At 36.7% G+C, this 19,932-nt stretch overlaps 1 protein-coding gene across 4 annotated transcripts in view; it reads right to left on the reverse strand.

The window, feature by feature from the left end:
• Positions 1-884: 884 nt before the first annotated feature.
• The window catches only part of CCDC6 (coiled-coil domain containing 6), a 54,218-nt gene continuing 35,170 nt past the window's right edge, over positions 885-19,932 (reverse strand). For 3 of the 4 annotated variants that reach the window (XM_037399454.1, XM_037399455.1, XM_037399458.1), the window contains 5 exons: positions 18,857-19,017; positions 16,191-16,347; positions 12,787-12,887; positions 8,859-8,983; positions 885-6,473 (listed from right to left, as the gene is read on the reverse strand). In XM_037399454.1, coding sequence (XP_037255351.1) covers positions 6,282-6,473; positions 8,859-8,983; positions 12,787-12,887; positions 16,191-16,347; positions 18,857-19,017 — 736 coding nt within the window. In that variant the 3' untranslated portion in view covers positions 885-6,281. The remainder of the gene's footprint in view (positions 6,474-8,858; positions 8,984-12,786; positions 12,888-16,190; positions 16,348-18,856; positions 19,018-19,932) is intronic. The other variant, XR_005106098.1, reaches the window with a different exon arrangement.

Here is a 19,932-nt window from a genome sequence, read left to right on the forward strand (position 1 = left end):
AGACAAATCTCCATTAGAAAATGACCAAATCCATCAACAGTAGAATCACTTAACTGCAACCAGGTTTCATTACAAGAGAATAAAGAAAATCTGAAGTAGACCACCAGATACCATAACTTTTACTACTACGAAGAAATAACAAAAACTCTTTTCTGGACTACAGAATATACAGCACACCCCTTAACACAGGTGAGGACACATTTTTTCCCCCCTTCTCTTTCTCTCATACTTAACACCAGTTTAGAAAAATAGCTGTGCTGCTGTACACCACTTTTGACTCAAAACACGTAAGATGAGTTTTCCTGTAACTTTGTGCAAATACAATCTCTGTCCTTATGAGCTTAGAAAAACTGGGTAAAAGATGCAACTGTTCTTCTACCCCCACAATCATCAGAAAGTATCCTCAAGGTAAGAAAGCCTACTAAACCCAAAAGACACTGTAGATCTTGCTGTACCAAAAACCAGCCTGAATGCTCACTGGAAGGCAGCTGTAAAAAGTTAAACATACCCGTTTAATTCAGGAAGGTGAAAGATACTCTGGGATTTCCCCACAATAATAACTCAAGAAATACAGCTACATTCCTCCAAGACAGAAGCAAAAATGATGAAGCCAAGCATGCATGATTATACTTTGAATATCTGCCTAACCCAAAGTGAGAAGCATCCCCTATGCAAACTTTTTTATGCAAATAGGATAACCCTTAGGTTCCGCACTCAGCCATTTTAAGGGAAAATACCAGAAAAGGACCAATTAGAATTAAAGACAGCAAAACAAAGACAAGCACATATCTTTCTCCGCTCCCTAGTTCTCATTTTCTTCTTTTTTCCCAGCGATGACAGACTGACAGACAGAAGGAAATATACATCCACCCCACAGTCTTCCATACAAGTCAATACAAAAAAATCAAGTGTTTATTGGAAGTCTGCATGAAGGCACAGATGAGCTTGATTACAGACACATCGTAACAATTACAAATATATGTAAACACCTTGAGATATACAACAAAGCAATAATACAGCTAATACAGGAATAAAATGTAACCTGCTAACAACCCCCACCCCCCCAACTTCTTTGTATCTGATGTTCTTTCAATGATAAGCTCCAATTCACACCGACACAGTGTAAATGCTTTTAAAGTCATCACTTGGATTCATGCTCAACAAATTTGCTCTTTGACCATTGTTGTTAACCAGCGGATGTATAAATTTGATCTGAATTTGACCAGGCTTCCTTCACAAGGATCAGGAACACACAGGAATAACCAGCTAGACACCCAACCAACCAACCTATAATGATGCTTTGTAGATTCTCTAAATACACAAGAGCAATCACCAAGGTATTGAAATTAAATATAAGCTTCAGAAAAGCTCAAGGATGCTTGTTCCATTTTTTACTTGCATTTGAGGAAATTTCTGTATTTCTGCAGGAAAGGAACAGTCTACAGCTGTCAGGTGATTTTTTTCTTCCTCCACAGGAGGCTTAGATTTCATCTGAAACACCTGCCAAAACAAAAGTCAGCAATCACAAACTAAAGTGCCTTGGACAGCTTAGGTTTTAGCACTAGAATAAAACACCTTCATTTATAGACAGAGTATTAACTTATATCATGAGAAAACACGCCTTTGCCTGTAGAAGACTACTTCCAATATTTTTGTGGAAAGGTGAACTGCTTTTTTTTTTTTTTTTTTAAATTAGATATCAATGCCAGGAACTTAAAGAACTGCAATACAGCACTGTTTGAAAGGAAACGACAAAGAAAAAAAATCATAGTTTTAGCACAAGCAATTGCCAGGCCTAGCCAAAGAGTACTCTGAGCAGCAGTTTACTACAGGGACATAGTTTTCTCAGCCTCAACCCTCAACCATCTGTCCTAACACCGCACTCCTCCTCTGCAAAAGCTTTATAACCGCCGGAGCCCAGTTCCAGTGAGGAAAAACTCCTATCCATGTAATACATGCAAAACGAAACCTAGTACAGCTACAACATTTCTCTTGACCCTGTGGCCACATCATCCCAACCTAAAGATGAGGTAGTACTTTTCTTTGGAGCCTAACTAGTTGAACAGGAACAAGCACTAGTCTCCCTAATGTAGTAGCTGTCTGTTAACACAGCGTCAAACTCCATCATTTTATCTCTTCTTCAGGGCACACTACTAACGCAAAACCAGCAACGGCTGCTTAAAAAAACACCCAAAACAAAACATGATATGAGCACACACTCCCAACTTGAACTACGACTGCATCGTTAAAGGCCACAGTTTGGCATATTCATGACTTCCTCTAGTTTACAAAATGGCAATGACTCTTAACCTCTATTTGTACTGGGACAAGTGGTTATTAACCAAAAGGAACAGAAAGGGTATCCTGATTACTTATTACAGTGAGATGTGGAATTGAAAAAAAAAAAAAAAAAAAAAAGTTTAAGAACTCTAGTCTGAATCCAAAAAGGGCTGGGAAAGGAATTCAGCTCCTCGGGGACCTGAGGAAACCAGATTGTCTTTATGCATACAGTCCATTTGGTTATTAGGGGCTCTGTTTTCTCTCTCCAAGACGACAGCTCTTTGCCCTCAAGCAGGTTGTTGTAACATATGCATGTATTATAACTTTATAGCTTACACTCATAAACCTTCTGGTTTCTTATGAGATGGCTTGCACTGGAGAAATGTGCTCTGCATAGTCCATGCTCTGTAGATTCCCAAGGATCAAAAAGAAATAGACTGCCATGACTGAAACAAAAAGGAAACATCAAAAAGATTTGAACAGTATTAGAACTCATACTGCTTGTAAAACTAAGCATTAGGATTAGAAAAACCACTACAAGACTTAAGGTCCCTGGATGTATCCACTTAGTAAGCAATAATCAATACTGAGGATGAGACTGCATTTCTTTGACTGACAAAATATTCAAGGATCTTTTATTTGTCTCCGTAATAACTTTCCATTTATTTAACAAAATATATGGAGTTTATCTATACCGTCTCCTGTCAGCAGTGCAACTTGCAAAGATCTTAGGAAGCTTTCTCTTTTTCATTGTTTCCAAGACTGCATTTTTCATTCAACTGAAGTGCACAGGGATTCCACCCAGGCAGATGGATTCCTGAAAGCAAACATTTTAACAGGAAAAGAATCCTGCTCGATTCAGCTCCAGTACCGCAACTGCCAATAGAAAAGCACTGAATCTTTCTTCAAAAACTCTCATAGTCCTTTCTGCCCTTGGGAATATACTCTCAGAGGAGTGTATGTAATTAAAACAACCTTATCTGGCTGTTAGCTGGAAGACTATCTCCGAACAGTCCCACCTCTTCTTCCAAATAACTTCTCTGGAACAAATAATGGATAAAATAAACTCTTAATGCTCTACAGGGTATCAGCTGCATTCCAGTGTCTAAGCCAGATCCCTTGAGAGAAAAAGTTAAAAAGAATGCTGCTTGATTGTCAGAGAGGAAAGCACTGCTGAAACAACTAGAAGATATATATATATTTTTCTAAAAACCTTTAGCTGTGAAGGGGTACAACTTAACAAAATGCTCATCACAGCTAAAAATTGCTTCTGTGGCCTTACAAAACTAGTGATGATGCAGTGTGCTAATGACAGGCATTAGTAATGAAAAGGAAAACACAAACCCACCCACGTGCTTCTGAGATAAAAGCAGCCAAGCACTTAAGCCCTCATAGTAAGCTGGACCTCACTGTCAAGTGAGTTTCTCCATTCTATAGGAGAACTGATAAAATCACAGCTGTGGAATCATAATTCGTGACTATAATTCACAAGGAAAACTGAAAATCCATTTACATTTATTAAGAGATGGTTGTGCACAATTTCTTATCTTATTCAAAGAGTCTACAAATAGAGTTTAACACTTCTGATTGCAAGCAAATGTTTGTTCCAAGTTCTTAGTTAGGTAAGGCCAATTTAGCGCCTTGTTACACTTCCAAGATTTTGTATACATTTGTCAGTTCTTTACTCTCCTCTGGTAACAGTCCCACTGGAATAGTAAGGAGAGTTCACTAAGACACTTTACAACAGCAGCTGAACTTGGATTACACAAATTCAATTTTGGAATATTCTTCAAATGTAAATTATTCTAGGCAACTTTCCATTTTAAGATCTTAAAAGAACACTGTCAAAGGCTTCCCCCCTCCCTCCCACATTTATACCACTACCACTCTGAGCTTGCGCTCATTAGCCATATGTCCAAGAACCTCAAAGCACTTCAGAAAGGAGAGCATCATTTCAAATAGCGGTATACTTCGGCTGGAATCCTACTTATAAAAGAATATATTTTCTTCGTCTTATGTTTACAAAAGGACAAACATCAAACTAAACCAATCTTATCTTGACCTGAGTCCCACCTCTGACTGCCTGCAATTTTCTCACATGCAATCCCTACCACTGACTCAGGAGCTCCATTTAATTACAATGGTCACAGCTGAGTTATCTCTACGGAAAGGTGAGCATCTGCTGTGGTCATTTATTTTCAGATGGAAGCAGTGGTCAAATTTTAGGTCTGCCACAATCTTGAGAGAATCACTTGATTTGAGAGTCACTACCGTAACTAATGTAACTTGATAATGCACTTGATCCCATATTTATTTGAAAGTGTAATAGACTATATATGCATTTCTCTAAATTCTCTCAGAGCTGAAACTACACAGCTACAGTGAAGAAATTCTAGTTATGCCTCAAGCGGAACCTTTTACAACAATATTTTAACTTACTATTTGGATTTGGAGCACTAATTTTATAAAGATTTTCAGTTTGCAATTTTTACTGAATATGTGAACAGCAAACATGAAAATATATGTACAAATGTTAGTATACTACCAAAACGCTGTACTTCCTTCTTTAAAATGTCCTTAGTAAAGCATTAGGCATGTCAAACAAACTTTTGTAAACAAAAGATAAATTACTCATGTTCTGCTCTGATTATAGCCAGATACATATTCTCATAAAATAAACATTCTCTTGTCATTTTCCATGGCCCACATATCCATATATGAGGTAAACCACTTAAAATCATCAATAATACATAAACCTCAGTACTCAACAGGAACCTCAGGAAAAACGTAACTTAGTAAGATGTCAATATCAAGAAGTGACACTTTGTTCCACTGCGAAGTGAAACTAATTTATTTGTGCTAAATGAATGGAAAGAATGTATTCAGAATACATTTCTTTATACATTGTACCGGCTTAGGCTGCTAAATAAGCATTCGTTAGTGCCATGTTGTGCTACTTTCTTGTACTCTGTTTCTACCAAGCAATACAACATTTTGGCTGTTAGGCCAATATAGTCCTATATGCTCATATTTTATTTTCTAACAGACTTTTGAACATTTAGAATACCTGTTCAAACTTTGCTTCAGGGGAATCACAATTAATATATTTTAACAAGAAAAATTATCATCAGCTGTTCTCTACAATCACATTGCCTTCTGCAGCAAAAAAAAAAAAAATAAATCAAAGAGCACGCTTTAATCAGCTATCAGTAACCTGCAGGCAGGACCACACTTACCAAAGTTAATTGTGACAGATCACACAGTATGGGCAGCTTACAGGTTAACAGAAATGTCAAGTTAAATCATCAAATCTTAAGGTCCACGAACTGTACATTCCACAGACTCCAACAAGCTAGTTCCCTCACTGTAAAATTCAGACTGTACCATACATTTGAGGTGCTTTTAAACAGGAGAAGTATGGATGTGTCCTGTGTGCTGAATTAAGCTTATTTACTATGTAATACAATAGAGTATGTGTCTTGGGCACTGATTAGGGTGTCTGACTCACTTTTGCACTAGAAGCTGTTATTTCAAATGACTGAAACGTAGTGCTGATTTTCCATAAGCTTGGTAAACATTAATAGTTCAGAATTTATCATATAGCCCATCATGCCTTTAATTTTCTGCAAATTGTCATGAAAAAATATAAAAAGGTATCCCTTTAATTTTACAAACCTAAAAGCCAGGAAAATGAAGCTTTGGAGCCAAGCAAAACGACATAATGCCGTATTACCAAACAGAGTAGCAAATGTTCCAGCCAGAGAATGGACATACATGTAGTTCAAGTAAACACTGATGGAAAACTTTTGTTAAGTTAGTGTTGTAGACCCACAACACTGGCTGCATTTTATACAAACGTTTACAACACAATTAACAGTGAAGCCTATATAACCTCAGTGCAAATAAGTCAAATCCAAATACGCCAAGTAAGCCTTTGGCTTTTAGTAAACTGCTCCATGTTATGAGTCCACTTCTGACATACAGACTGCTGAGCACATGCACTAAGGCTGAGAGGAGGGATGCACTGAATGTTGAAAAGTGGCTGACTGCGATGCTGCGGATTGGACCGTAGGCTGCACAGGTGGTGGAGGTGGTGGTGGAGGTGGCTGCACTGGGGTCTGCGTGTTTGGAGAAGGAGGAGGAGTGGGACGTTTAAATTTGTCGGGGCTGTTACTTCTTCGTGGTGAAGGCCTCTGCAGAACAAACATTGAAATTACGTTTAACACACTCCTGAACATTAGGTGCAAGTCCTCTAATCGATTTATTGAGCTTTGCAAAGGAAAAAAACAACACAAAGAATCTGAACAATTACATGGGAAGAATCCATTTCAAAATATCGCAAGAATCACAATATAGCTCTTATATAAAAAAAAAAGTTTTTTTGAAACTGAGTAGCAAAGGAAAGGAGAAGTACTTCTGACATCAAACAGAACATGCACTCCTTCTTGTCAGCTTGCAGGACACGAACACAAGACATGTCCTGAAGATAGGTTTACCTACAATGACCAGCGAGCTAAAAAGAAATGAGAGGTGCTGTAGAGACAGCACAATCCAAGTGGTGCCTGCCCAGCCAGTAAGTGCTGATGAACTTTTAACTTTACACTGCTGGCATTATGAAGTCCAGCTATGTGGTACCTGCGTGTGGGTGGAAGCGTTTCAAATACCAGAGAGTCTGCCCAGAATCTGCAGCTTCCTGAAAGACTCTTAGCCTGCACGCTGGAGCAAGACCAAAGCATAACACAAGTTGTTCTTTGGAGAACAAAAACCAGATTACAATCCTTTGAGCTGCCGGAACAAAGCAGTTGTTAGAGAGCTCTCCTCAACAGAAACCACAGGTTTTTCAACAACCTGCACATTTTAACATTAAGATTTAAAACCCACTTTACCTTTAAAAAGCAGCGAGGGGTGGAGTGGGGCAGAAGGGATCTTCTTTAATGTCAGCAATGTGAAAATATAAATTACATTACAGAACACCAAGTTCTGCACTTTTGCAACAAAAATGCTCACTACTTACCAATCCAGTCAGCATAAATTAAGAACCTCATGTCACGACAAACCACCCACCCAGAATTAATAATTAAACACAGGTGATCAGCTTTGGGAGAAGCATGATTACAGTGCTATACATCAAATGTACTATACGCAAGGTCAATTTGTTCTGTAATGGAGATAAAAAAAGATAAAAAATCCTGGAGTCAAGAATCAAACTGCAGTTTAGTCAAATAATGTATAGTGTATCAATTTTTTCTGCACATCTATGTACAATAGATTAATGCTCTATGCAAAAAGCCAAGGGATTCCTGACAACTGGCTGATGCCTCTGAAACGCTTAAAATTATTTATTGCATTTGCATACATCTAATAATATGAAGGGACCTGGTTTCAGTACTGAGACAAAGCCAAGAGCTACTTGTCTCCACGTTCCTCAAAACAAGTAGCATTTTGTCCTGAAGATGATCTTTTCCAGAGTGACTCGATGTGATACCAATGAATTTACCGTTTCGGAAAGAGCTGTATTTCACAGAGACTAAACAGAACACGTTCCTTGAAAAAGTTATTTATAAAATTAGGTGCCAGGTTTTCCAGAAGCATAAAGATCTTCCTGTGACTAACTCATGTGACACGCAGCAGTGGGCTGAACCTGGACCAGGATTCTACCATCCCACTGAGTGTCAGCTTCTCCTGTTCTACCCACCATTGTAGCATTCCCACCAATCTTTGCTCAACGAAACTAACAATTCCCTTGCTAGTTCACCTAAATGACTTTCGAAGCAGCCATATTTTAGCATTCTACTACAAATTGTATTGAAACATGTTTTCATATCTGAGAATGACAAGTATATGCAGAAAACTTGCAGGATACTTACATACTACCAGACCCGATGAGAAAAATCAAAATGGTCTTGATACAACAACTATAAGGTATACTGCCAAATGTTTAACATTTAGGCCCTGTTTGCTCATTAAACTCCACAAATATTTAGAAGAAACACAATTAAGTAGAAATGCATCAAACATCGCAGGTAAAAAGAAACTAAAAATCCAGTTGAAAGACATGAGAAATTGCCCTAACAAATGTTTATATTAACTTTCTTCTTTGCCAATGAGAATAGAAAATAAGAGTTAACTGCCTGTTACAGTGACATGATGGTAGCATTGTGTGTCATCCTGAAGAAAACCTGAGCTTGGAGCAACCTCAGATGACTCATCCGTCAGATGGTGGAGACTAGGAGAAAAATGAAAGCAATGTTTTTACTTCCTGGGATAGGCTTAGTAGCTTAGAACATCACTTCTCATACCCTGCCTGCTGATCCGTAAGATGATACCTATTACTGTCCTTAAGATGACAATACATCCTATTCTTTTGCAGAAAATAAGGTTCTCCAAAAAGAATCAGTTTCTGAGGGGTGAAGAGGAAAATCAAGGTTGAAGAAAGCACCAATAGATATCTTGGAGTAAGGAGACAAAAACAAACATTTACAAAAATGTTTTGTAAAAAAGCTTAAGGACAAGCAATCATACCTTTTAAAAAAACAAACTGACATTGGTAGCAAGTATTTACTATTTTAAATACTTACTGTAATACCATGGGATGGTCCCATATGTTGCACATGAAGGCCTGGGGAATTGTAGTAAGACATTCCAGCTCTAGTCAGTGAAGTTGGTGGTGTGAAACCAACTGTGTGACTTGCATATGACAGACCTAAAAATTGTTAAAACAAGGTAACATCAACATTCTTGTTTATATTGCAAACTAAAGCATGAGGGTTTTCTAAAACTATTTAGTTCTGAATCAATGACAGGTTAAGAAATGGTGACTGCCACCAGATGACATCTAAATAATAGCCATTATACTGAAAAGTGCAATGTAAAATTAATTTATTTTCCTGTAGGAGAATACCATATGCTTCAAAACATTACATAACGTTAAACAACTTTTCCTTAACATAAACAGTGTAAGGCTCCCCTGGCAGCATAGTTTTAGTCCACAAGTATTTCCATTCAGTCTTCCGCTTCTCCTTTGAGGACCTGGCTCCCTGAACAAAATAAAATCTGAAGAAGCAGAGAGGTTGTGCCTGGAGAAGCCATCTAGCACTGGGCCACTACAAGTTTTCACAAAGAAACTGGATGTAGGCGGCTCCTCCAAGGCACACCAGATCTGCACCCAGGCTTCCTCCTCTTCTGCCTTGGCATTTACAGGCAGGGACCCAAAGATCTTTGAGGCTGTGAAGTTGAAACATTCTGGGATTAGTTGCCAGCTGGACTAGGGTAGCAACTAACATTTAAAATTATAGCTTGTTTAATCCACACTAAGGAACACTTAATATTCAAAAGTGCAAATATCTAGTTCTTCCACCTAAATATTTCCTTTCAGTAAGATTTAATCTATAAAAATACAGACTACCTGTACAGCTAATCAAGGTAAACAGAAACAGCAACTGCTTAGTACTTAAAGTTCAGACCTTGATGTGTTCTGAGCATTTTGATAATTTCTCAAAACAGCACTTCTCCCAAAACCTTTAGCTCATTATTGCTTTCTGACAACAACATCAGTAAGGCAGAAGACAAGACTTTTATTAGCTGTTCAGTATTGGGACACTAGCAACTGCTTTGGAGAATTATGACCCCAAAAAATTTCTAGAACTCCATTAAACTTTTGTAACACCACACTGGGTTTCAGTTTTCTCACTTCAACGCTAAACTAATGCAAAATTGTGCCACTGCAACTACAGTATGCACCAACACCCAGCTCTGTCTGTAACTGTATGTATCTTCTGCCTACGGTTGATGAGACATGATCTTGGGGGTGGGGGGGAGCAAGCCTCATATCACTAATAAAGTCATGTAAGAAAACATACTCCCTTTGCTTCCTTCAATTCTGTTTCATTCTGCTACATCCCCAGTGTATGTCTTGTGCAAATTACAAGTGATTCCAATGGAATCACTGTCACTTTACAGGAGTCAAATAATGCAGATTGACTAAACAGTCTAATTGTCTGTACAGCATATGTTTTATAATTGAGTGCTTTTATAAGCACAAGGACAGAAACAAGTCAATGTTCAGGTAGGCAACAATGTGTCAGAGACATGAGCCCAGAACAATAAAATGCAAAAAATACACTTTAAGCCACCTTTGCAACATTATGGTTTTGGACTGCTTTGGGATAAACGAGCTCCAAAAGTTTTATAAATCAAGTCCACACAGCAGTCAAAGAGGTGGTAACAAAGCAGTGCATGTACATCCAAAGGTGGCTCATCTCTGCAGCCCAAAATCTTTACCTAGCCTAGCTACAGAAGCGAAGCATAATGGTTTATCTACACTAAAGTCTAACTGGTAATTAGAGTAACTGTCCCCCAGCTGCCTAGGAGTAGCAATGCTTCTACAGTCTTCAAAGTTCCATGGACTGTCCTAGAAATCTCAGCAATATTTCAGCTTGAAAGAGTCCTCAAAAGCAGCATCTCAAGCCACACAAAGCACAAAAGGCTTTGGGATTTAGGAGCCAGAATCTGACCATTAAACATGTATCCACATGAAATTATAGTGTTTATAACTGGTTTCAAATTATGTTTCTACAAATTCAGGTACACCATTTCCCAAATGAAATGCGCCAAGTAATACAACTGTATTATTCTGTGCTGATACTCTCGACAGCATCTTACTGCACTACTCTAGATACGAAGTACTCTGAAAAACTATTTGTTTTCAGCCATTACTGCATTCATATACCCCAGACAGCTGTACAAAATTCCCTATTGATCTCATTAGTTCTCTAACAGACTGCTGCTTCTATTTTCCTGAAGTTTGAAACTTCCCAACTGTGGATATTAATTTATCAGATGTAAAGAGAGTAATGCAGTTGCCTGTGCAGAAACACTAGCCTGAAACACTTACTGTACAAACATTACTAACATTGTGAACTCTTGTTAGAAACAATCATTTCAGCTATGCTATTTTTAACTATGCTTCAGACTGCATTTCAGCATCCCCTGTCTGTGGGATATAATTCCCACTAGAATGCAGCACTCCTTTATCAGCTACTGATGGGAAGCGAAGTCCGCAGGGAACAAGCCATGTGCTTCAGTCCCAGTACAGGAAGAAACCGACAGAGTATACCCCTCTACTGACACATCAGCATCTAAACTGGATGCATTTCTAGGTAATCTAGGATGCAAACCTGTAAATTACCAGATAATTTGCCTACACATATCTTTAATTACAACCACTGTGCGGCCTGTAGATGCAATGTAGAGTTGCATATTGCACGATGAAGTTTGCACATCTATAACCACAAACATCCACAGAACAGTCGTTAGCAATGACTACATTTCTGTACACCCAGTTACAGCAAAAAGATAAGAAAGCACGTATCATTTTCTTGGTAACATACCTCATAAAACATCAAAAGTCAAGTGATTAGGCTCATTTCAGAAGCCCCCAAACCTCCTGAAAAACTATCATGATGCTAATCTCTAACATTGTAACACGGCTTATGGCCATAGCTAGTTTTCACACATGCTTACTCCTTTTACAGCACCTGGAAGAAAACTGTTCTGAGTACTCCTGAAAAACTAAAGCCGTTCTTGAAAATTAAAGACTTTAAAGACATTCTATATGTTCTAGCAGACCTATGTAATAAAACATCTCAATCCTTCTTGCAGAATGTGTCAACGTAGAGGTACATCTTGTTTGCCCTTACTGCAGGACTCTGTCCAACAGGTTCTAAAGATGAGCTTGGGAAAGCAGGGTGTGCATGATTCGCTTCATTACATACAAGTGAGCTTGTGATCACCACATAACATCCATGGCAAACAACTTCTAACAAATGTCCAAGTGCAATTTTAAGGGATTTTAAATTTCAGTCGATAACTGTGTTAGTAACACAAATACACTTCCTTTGAATTAAAATACTTATTCAGTAATTAAAAACTCAGAAAAGATTAGTTTGCTTTTGTTATACAAAGTCCTAGAGACGGGAATTCTTAATTTTAGAGTTATTGTTTTACAATATAAAATAGCAGACGTAGAAAAGCCATTTTGCTACTAAAGCAAAATGGAAATTGACTTTTTTCCCCAACACATTCAAGATTAGACTTTCATAAGAAGTTTTAATTCAGAGCACAACAGCAGTCTTATTACTAGTTCCATTGTCAAACTCTAGAAATCTGTTTGAACTATGCATCCTGTTGGGTAACAACTATGGAGGGGAGATAATTTTAAAAAATAAAGAGAAAGAGACAGTAAGAGAGAAAAAGAGAGTACAAAATAGAAATAAAAGTTCAAGTGATAGCTCTTTAACTAACCTTCAGTATCTGTTCACAGTGTAAAACACAACCATGCGAAAACATGCTGCACTAGGAGACATCTAAGGCAAAACTATTTTTACATTTATGAGGCAGGTTTTTTTCTCCAGACTAGCTTTGAAAGGCTACTGACCTAAATATATTGATAGGGCACATTACTATGTGATGCATACAATAATTTTAGAAACTGGGTTAAATATTTACCAGGTGATATAGGTCTGCTAGAACTTGGTGAGGGTGTATAAGGGATAGGACTGGACACAGTGCGAGGTCTTAATCCTTGTGCAGACATCTCATTAAAATATCTAACAAAAAAAGGTAAAGAATAATTAGATCAAACCTTTGAAAAATGTGCCATGTTTTAATGTTTCACTGTGGTTTTTTCAATTCCCGTAAGAATCACATTAGATTAACGAAGAACCAGTCCCCTTTAGGTAGCCATGACATGAACTCTCGCCATTGCTGAAGGCTCAGATACTGGCTTAACTTTCTGGAAACTTAACTAACTGGAAATAGCTGGACTTATCGTAGTCATTTGCAGTTAAATCCGTACAAGTTGCATACAATTAGAATAGTACATATTAAGGCCAGAGGTATAAACCATGCCATCCAATCTGGCCTATATTACATTCCTGCACTTTACACATCATTTCTACATGGAACTCAAAATTTTCTGGCTGGAGTGTGTCTTCCAGAAAGGCATTCAGCACTAATCTGAAATAATGAAAATGGGCCAGGGGGTAGGAGGAATCATTAAAGTATTGGTAATTTGTTCCAACAGCTGATCAGCCTCACAGTTAAAAACATACCCTGTTTCCTACTTGAATCCCTCTGGTCTCAACGTTTAGCCATTTTCTCATCATGTCTTTTGCCACTGAAATAGAGAGACATTTTGAACCCAGGACTTGTCCTACTAAAGATACTTCTAGGTTGTTTTGCGAGAAACCTCCTATACTACACTATAATGAACTGAACAGATTAGAAGCTCAAGCAAGGAAATTTTCCCCGCCTGTAATAATTTTAGTGGTATTTATTTGTACTTTACTCGCTGAACACAGCAAAGCTTCTTCACAGCCATCATGTGTTATATAAAAGGAGATAAAAATCCTACCAATTGCTCCTACTTGACATTTACTGTGCGCATCTCAGAAGTAATTTTATGTATTTTTTCCACAGCACTAGGCTGGCAGCTTTCAGGTTGACTTGCTTACGTTCTCTCCACCTAGATTTTACAGTCTTTGCCCAGATTAGAGGTTCCCCTGCTCATCTTCTCCTACACATATGGTTGCAAATCAGTGCACCTGAGTTTATATTACTACATTTAGCTGCGTTTTTTTTACAGGACACAGCAAAGCAGCAGCCAAATTAGCTACCTAACCGCCTCTGACTCTTACTTGTCTCACCTTCTACCACTGCGTTCTCAGAAATTCTTAGTAGCTATATTTGTTTCCAAATCACAAAAAAAATGCGCAACATGGAGCAGCGTTACAAATTTCTGTTTGATGGAACTCACAATAATTACTAACTCAAGGTCGGTGAGCCAGTTCATACACTGTTTGAAATATATTTTGATACTGCATCTTACTGATCTTTAATGAGGATATTCAGAGTTACTAAGCCACAACACCTAACACAGGCAGTACACTGTAGTGACACTGAAATTCATTTAAATTTCAGTAGATCAGGTAATAAAAGTAGCTGCAATAGGAAATGACAGAAAATTAACAAACTGGCAAATTAAAGTTTAATTAAATGTAAGTTTTCTAAAAAACTACCAGTGGCAAGGTTAGCAAAACTGAACTGACTAGGCTACCTCTGCAACACACAGCAACTTGTAATGCAGACAGTACGTGTACTACAGCAAGGCAGTAGTCTTTGTGATTTAATTGTATTTTATTCTACAGAAAGACAATTTTCTGTAAGTCACCCTACTACCTGGGATCAGGTGATATGGAACAGCAGCACACCGTTAGTATGCTTTCTGGTTTCCTGTATTTCCCTACTACCCCAGAGAACAGGATAGAGGATTGAGAAGACAAAGCTATTGCTAGTCAGGAGGAAGAAGTTTTGGGAGAGCTGTGTATTTTGCATTCAGTAAAGCACCTTCATCTAAACCCATCTACAAAAAGTAAAGTAAGTATCATCAGCTAACAGAATGCAACTGAAAAAAGCAGGATATCCGATCGATCCATCACCACCATCATTTTTAGGAAAACAATTTAAGCTGGCAAAAATCTACATTTTAAAATCATTACTGCATGTAGCTCCACAATTATTTTGTCTATACTGTTCTCCTAAGACAAGCCACTAATATCTGCTTTGTCCTTGCCTTTGCTTTGTATTACTTACACTGCAAATACCTGTTTTGGAGCGATTCTGTCATGTGTCTTTGTGGTACCAAGAAAATCAACATGACAATGAAATTTCATAGAAGTACAGAACAGTTAGTCAAGTTTTCCTGCATTTTATTGATTGCCACTACCTACAACTGGTTGACCAAAAATGTTATTAGGATACCCTACAATCCTGGATTAATACTGGTAATTCACATAGATTTAGATTTTTACTGTATTTCCATTACAATGTAAATACTGGCACAAAAGATCAGGCTAAAAGTAGATTCAAACACCAGAATCCTGTGTTTCTAACAATTTAATTTATATAGCATTCACTATGTCTCAATAGCAGATGTTACTGCAATGTATGTCAGTTGCCTAGGTTTTCACTAAAATGAAAACACTACCTTGAACTTTAAGGGTAATCCTTGAACCAAAATATCTGGTACCTTGTTTCTGGTAAATTATGGCTTATAACAAACATAATGATGACCCAAGAAGAAATATCTCAGTATCAGAAGAACACACAGCACAGGGTAATGTTCTATTTTTTTTTTAAAGGACCATTATAAATCCAAAATAATGTAAAACAGTAGAACAAAACAATAAGCATATGATAAGAAATAAGAATGTTTTATTCAGAGTGTATTTAAAAAAACTCTGACGTGCAAAACCACTAAAAAGCATCACATAAAACCATGAAAAACTCAAGGCTATCTGTAAGGTCAGTGTAGGCAATGTAGCTTGCAGTAGAGAAAAAAAAAATCCAGGACGTTATGGTTTGGACATTAAGAACAACAGTTCTGGAAATGCTTCCTCTTTCTAAGGCTTTGCACAGTATCCCTTTGTATTTGGCTGAACACATTTTACTTTCTGCAAAGGACAAATCAGCCCCAAGTAAGGATGTTGTTCCTACCTCACAGAATTCATTGCAGTTATTAAGTTAGGGGCAAAACAAAGATAATATGATTGAATTATCCTAAAACTCAACTCCACAGCTATATTTATTTCAATATACATTGTCAATGTCCTAAGATATCCTCAGATACAAATATTTTCTTTCTCACTGTTAAAACTAATGCAATTTCTACACAAGTTTGATAAAATTCTACGGAAGATATTCCTGGACCATGCTGAAATTTGATATGTATATTAAAACTATATACAATTTATTTCTATAAATAGTTATTCTATAATCTTCAAAAATAAAGTAGGAGTATTGATTAATACTCTCAATGACAGCATATCTTAGGATGGCTAGAAAATACAAACCTTTCATCATCCATTTCTAAGCTGGATTCACTTTCTGACAGTTGCCTGCAGAGTGCTTCCCTACGCTCCATTTCCCTCTGTAATTTTCTTTGAAGTCTCAAGTTTTCTTCTCTCATATGTCGCTCCTCTTCTAAATATTGTGCCATCTTCTCTGAATCTGAAATTCAGAATTTTGTTAAAATTCGATTAAAATTCAATTTCACAGTCGGGCAAATACGTTGTGCCAAATTTTACTCCAGTACTTCAAGAATAAAGGTTTTGAAAACGCTCAGAATGGGTCACTCAAAATTCTTCATCTCTAAGTCATTAGTTCAAAGCCTAATTCAGAACAGTAGCTACTGAAATAAGTTAATGGTTAACAGCAAATTTGGAAATAAAAAGTAAAAAGCTAAAAAAGTTTTAAGTATTTACTTAAATAAATTTGAAAGAAAGGAAAAAAAGTCATGAAGAAAATAATAAAACCAAAACCATAAAGAAGAAGTACAATGAATCCTGCTCCATTAAACTACTGTTATTCCATGTTTACAAAGAATTTGGTGGGACACACAGAAGGAACTATTTTAAAGGTATATTTCTATTTCAAAGAAGGAAACATACAACAAATTCTGAAACCCCAAACACTCAGTCTTGTACTGAATTGCTACCTTGTGTCTTCTGTAGCATTCTTTTGATTATACATTTTATTGTAGAGATTGGCCAGCAGAACACGTACAGATATTAAAAGCCAACAAATGCCCTTTCCATCAAAGGGTATTTTGAGTTTGCAATTCTAAACAAGTTCAGCGAACATCACTTATATGGCTGGTATATCACATGCTATTTAAAGTGATAAAAACCAAATTATGGAAAGCTATGAAGCATTTTGACAGATTATTTAAGTAAAATAGAACATCTGATGAAGACTTAGACAATGAATTTTGTGAGGCGTTTTAATGTTTGATGAAGTTTACAGTTAATTCCTTGATATTAAAAAAATTACTATGATTCATCATGCTTTGTGATCATTTCTTTATGCAGTACTCTTCAGTCAAAATAATATTTCTGTTTTAGAAGACTATTCCCAAACTATCAACAATACGTGATTTATCTCTCTTCTGTGGAAATATCACTTCTAAATATAACAGTATCACTTACTTAAAATTATTAATATACCAAACCAGTTCTTAGACTAGAAGCATGTGCTTCAGGAATACAAAATGTAATAGCAATATCAGAATCTAGTACATAAACTATATTAAGCATAAAGCATATAATAAATATATAACTACTAATATATAAAATGTCATTATAATAGAGGTTCTCCAACAACCACATACGCCAAACACCAAACTGAAAACCACATTTCAGTTTCATCTTCTGCTTGTAGGCTGTTGTATCAGTATTGCTATTCATACTACAGCTCTGTTTAATCTGCTCACAAAGGGAAAGGAGTACTTCTAAAGCTAGATCATATTTTCAATAAGAATTTGACTTTAAATGCTTTAAATTTTTACTCACAGTAATTAAAAAAGAAACACTGAAAATAATAAAAAATACTTGAAATTCATTAGGATAGATTTGCAAAAAGAGTACTTTAAATCTAAGGCCTTGCTCTTGTTCTGAAGTTCAGTAAGTGAAGGCTGCAGTGCAGAATTAACAAGTACAGAGATTAGCAGTATTTACCTTCTTTTAACTGACACAAATAATTAATATCACAAACTTACGCACAAGGCCTCTGCATCATCTCTGTCTTTAAGGAAGGCCATTGCCTCTGGCAAGCTATTTCTCTAAATGGAGGTCGAGATATTTCCTTTAGCCTGTCATCATCAGCACACTGGAGGGGGAGAATATTGTCTGTGTCCCACTCGCCTCAATGTTTCTGTCTATATGGTTAGGTATCTATTTACCTATCAATCGGAATATAATGATATTGACTAGGAAACCAGGCAGAACTGATGAGACTAGGATAGAAATTTTAGATTTAGCATGAAGGAATTAAAGATTGACATTGCAAAGATCACAGGAAGACACAAGCAACCTCCCTGCCAGCTGAGATCCTGTGCTCAGAGCTGTAACCCTCTCCTCTTGAAAGGCAGGGGAAAAAGCAGGCTTTCCACTTGTGGTCAAGGGTCCACAACACTTTTCACAACAGAAGTACAAGAACTTCTCTTTATTCTGTCCACCTTCGAAGTGATCTTTCATAGGTAAGAAGAAAATAAGATTATATGTTCTGCTATAATGTGGCATGAAATAGCTGCTTGGACAATTACGTCTAACACAGCTAGAAGTATTTAAAGGTAACTTCAATCATTAACAAGTGGAATTCTTATATACAACAACTTTATTTTTCTAGCTGTTAACTTTTACAAAGTAGGTGATGAGTATGAAAAATCTGTATGCTGAAATACTGATTCTGAAGAAAAGAGAAAGATAGAAATATTTTTTCTGGCCCAAAATATTCAAGAAGAATTTGTCAATTCTTCCAGACACCCTTTTGTAAAGCTAAAAATCCCCAAACTGCAATATAAATATATCAACAAGCAGTGATACTACAATTATGAAAATGTTTTAATCCAAACCTACCTTATTTTTTTCCACTTCTACCTGAAATTCAAACTCATGAAAGTCTACATAAAAATCTTACACTAAACAAACTTAAAAAGATTTAAAACAAGTTGTTTACTCACGCTGTAACTGTGCAGCCCTCAGTTGTTTCTTTAACCTCTCCACTTCATTCTTTAAAAATCTGATATGTCTCATCATATTTTCTGGAGAATCTATCTCCATTGATATGTCTCTGGGTGATGGTGGAGCAGATACTGGCTGGTCTAATTTCTCCTGCAAAATTCTGTGTGAAAAACAATTGAAACTTTACCTTAAATTCTAAGGAAAAGAAAACCCCTTAGATCCCCCAGAAAGCCACTGCAATGATTCTGACAGGTATATAAGATTTATTTTAAACGGGAGAGAATTTTTGGAAGATTTATAATGTTTTCCTTTTTAACACAAAATAAAAAAAGGTAAATTTTAGAAAATCTGTCTGTGCTTAGACAACAAAATAGTCAGACACTCTTAAGTATTTCTGGATACAGTTCAGGAAAAACACATTCTGGACTATTTATATATATTTACCTCAGTTTTATACTCAAGTGCTACTTATTCCACAATATCATTTCTAAGCAAATTCATTTAATCTCTTATGAGTTTTAAAATTTATGTTCTTAGACGAAGAACACACATTTGAGATTAAAAGATGAATAAAGTATGTCTGTGGTGAAACACAAGCTTTTCTGAGTTTCACCATTACCAAAAGAAAAAAATTCACATTTTGTGAAGCATAGTCATAGTCTCACTTTTTTTTTTTTCTCTTCTGGTTCCCCACCCCACCCCCTTTTTTTTTTTTAATCTCCAAACAAAGGTATTTCACGCAGTCAAGATTTCAAATACCTCAAATAACTGACTGTGAACTCAGGAGTAATGAACTTCTCTTACAATGAAATATGCATTTGGTAGGTATGTTCTAAGTGATGAGTTAACATTATGAAGTATTTTTCAGCCTGAAAGCATGAAACTGTTCTTCACTAGAAACACATTAATTGGCCAGATCCAGCCCTGCCCTGAAGAGCAGGGACAGCACTACGCAAGCACAACCCTTTGCATGGCCTAGTATCCACATGCACCATACAAAGTGGTACTAAAGCATGGTGTGGCTCCACCATAGCTCCTCATAAGAAGGCACACAGTCCCAGATAAATTAAACCTG

Source organism: Falco rusticolus, chromosome 9 (assembly GCF_015220075.1).
Source record: "Falco rusticolus isolate bFalRus1 chromosome 9, bFalRus1.pri, whole genome shotgun sequence".
NCBI lineage: Eukaryota > Metazoa > Chordata > Aves > Falconiformes > Falconidae > Falco > Falco rusticolus.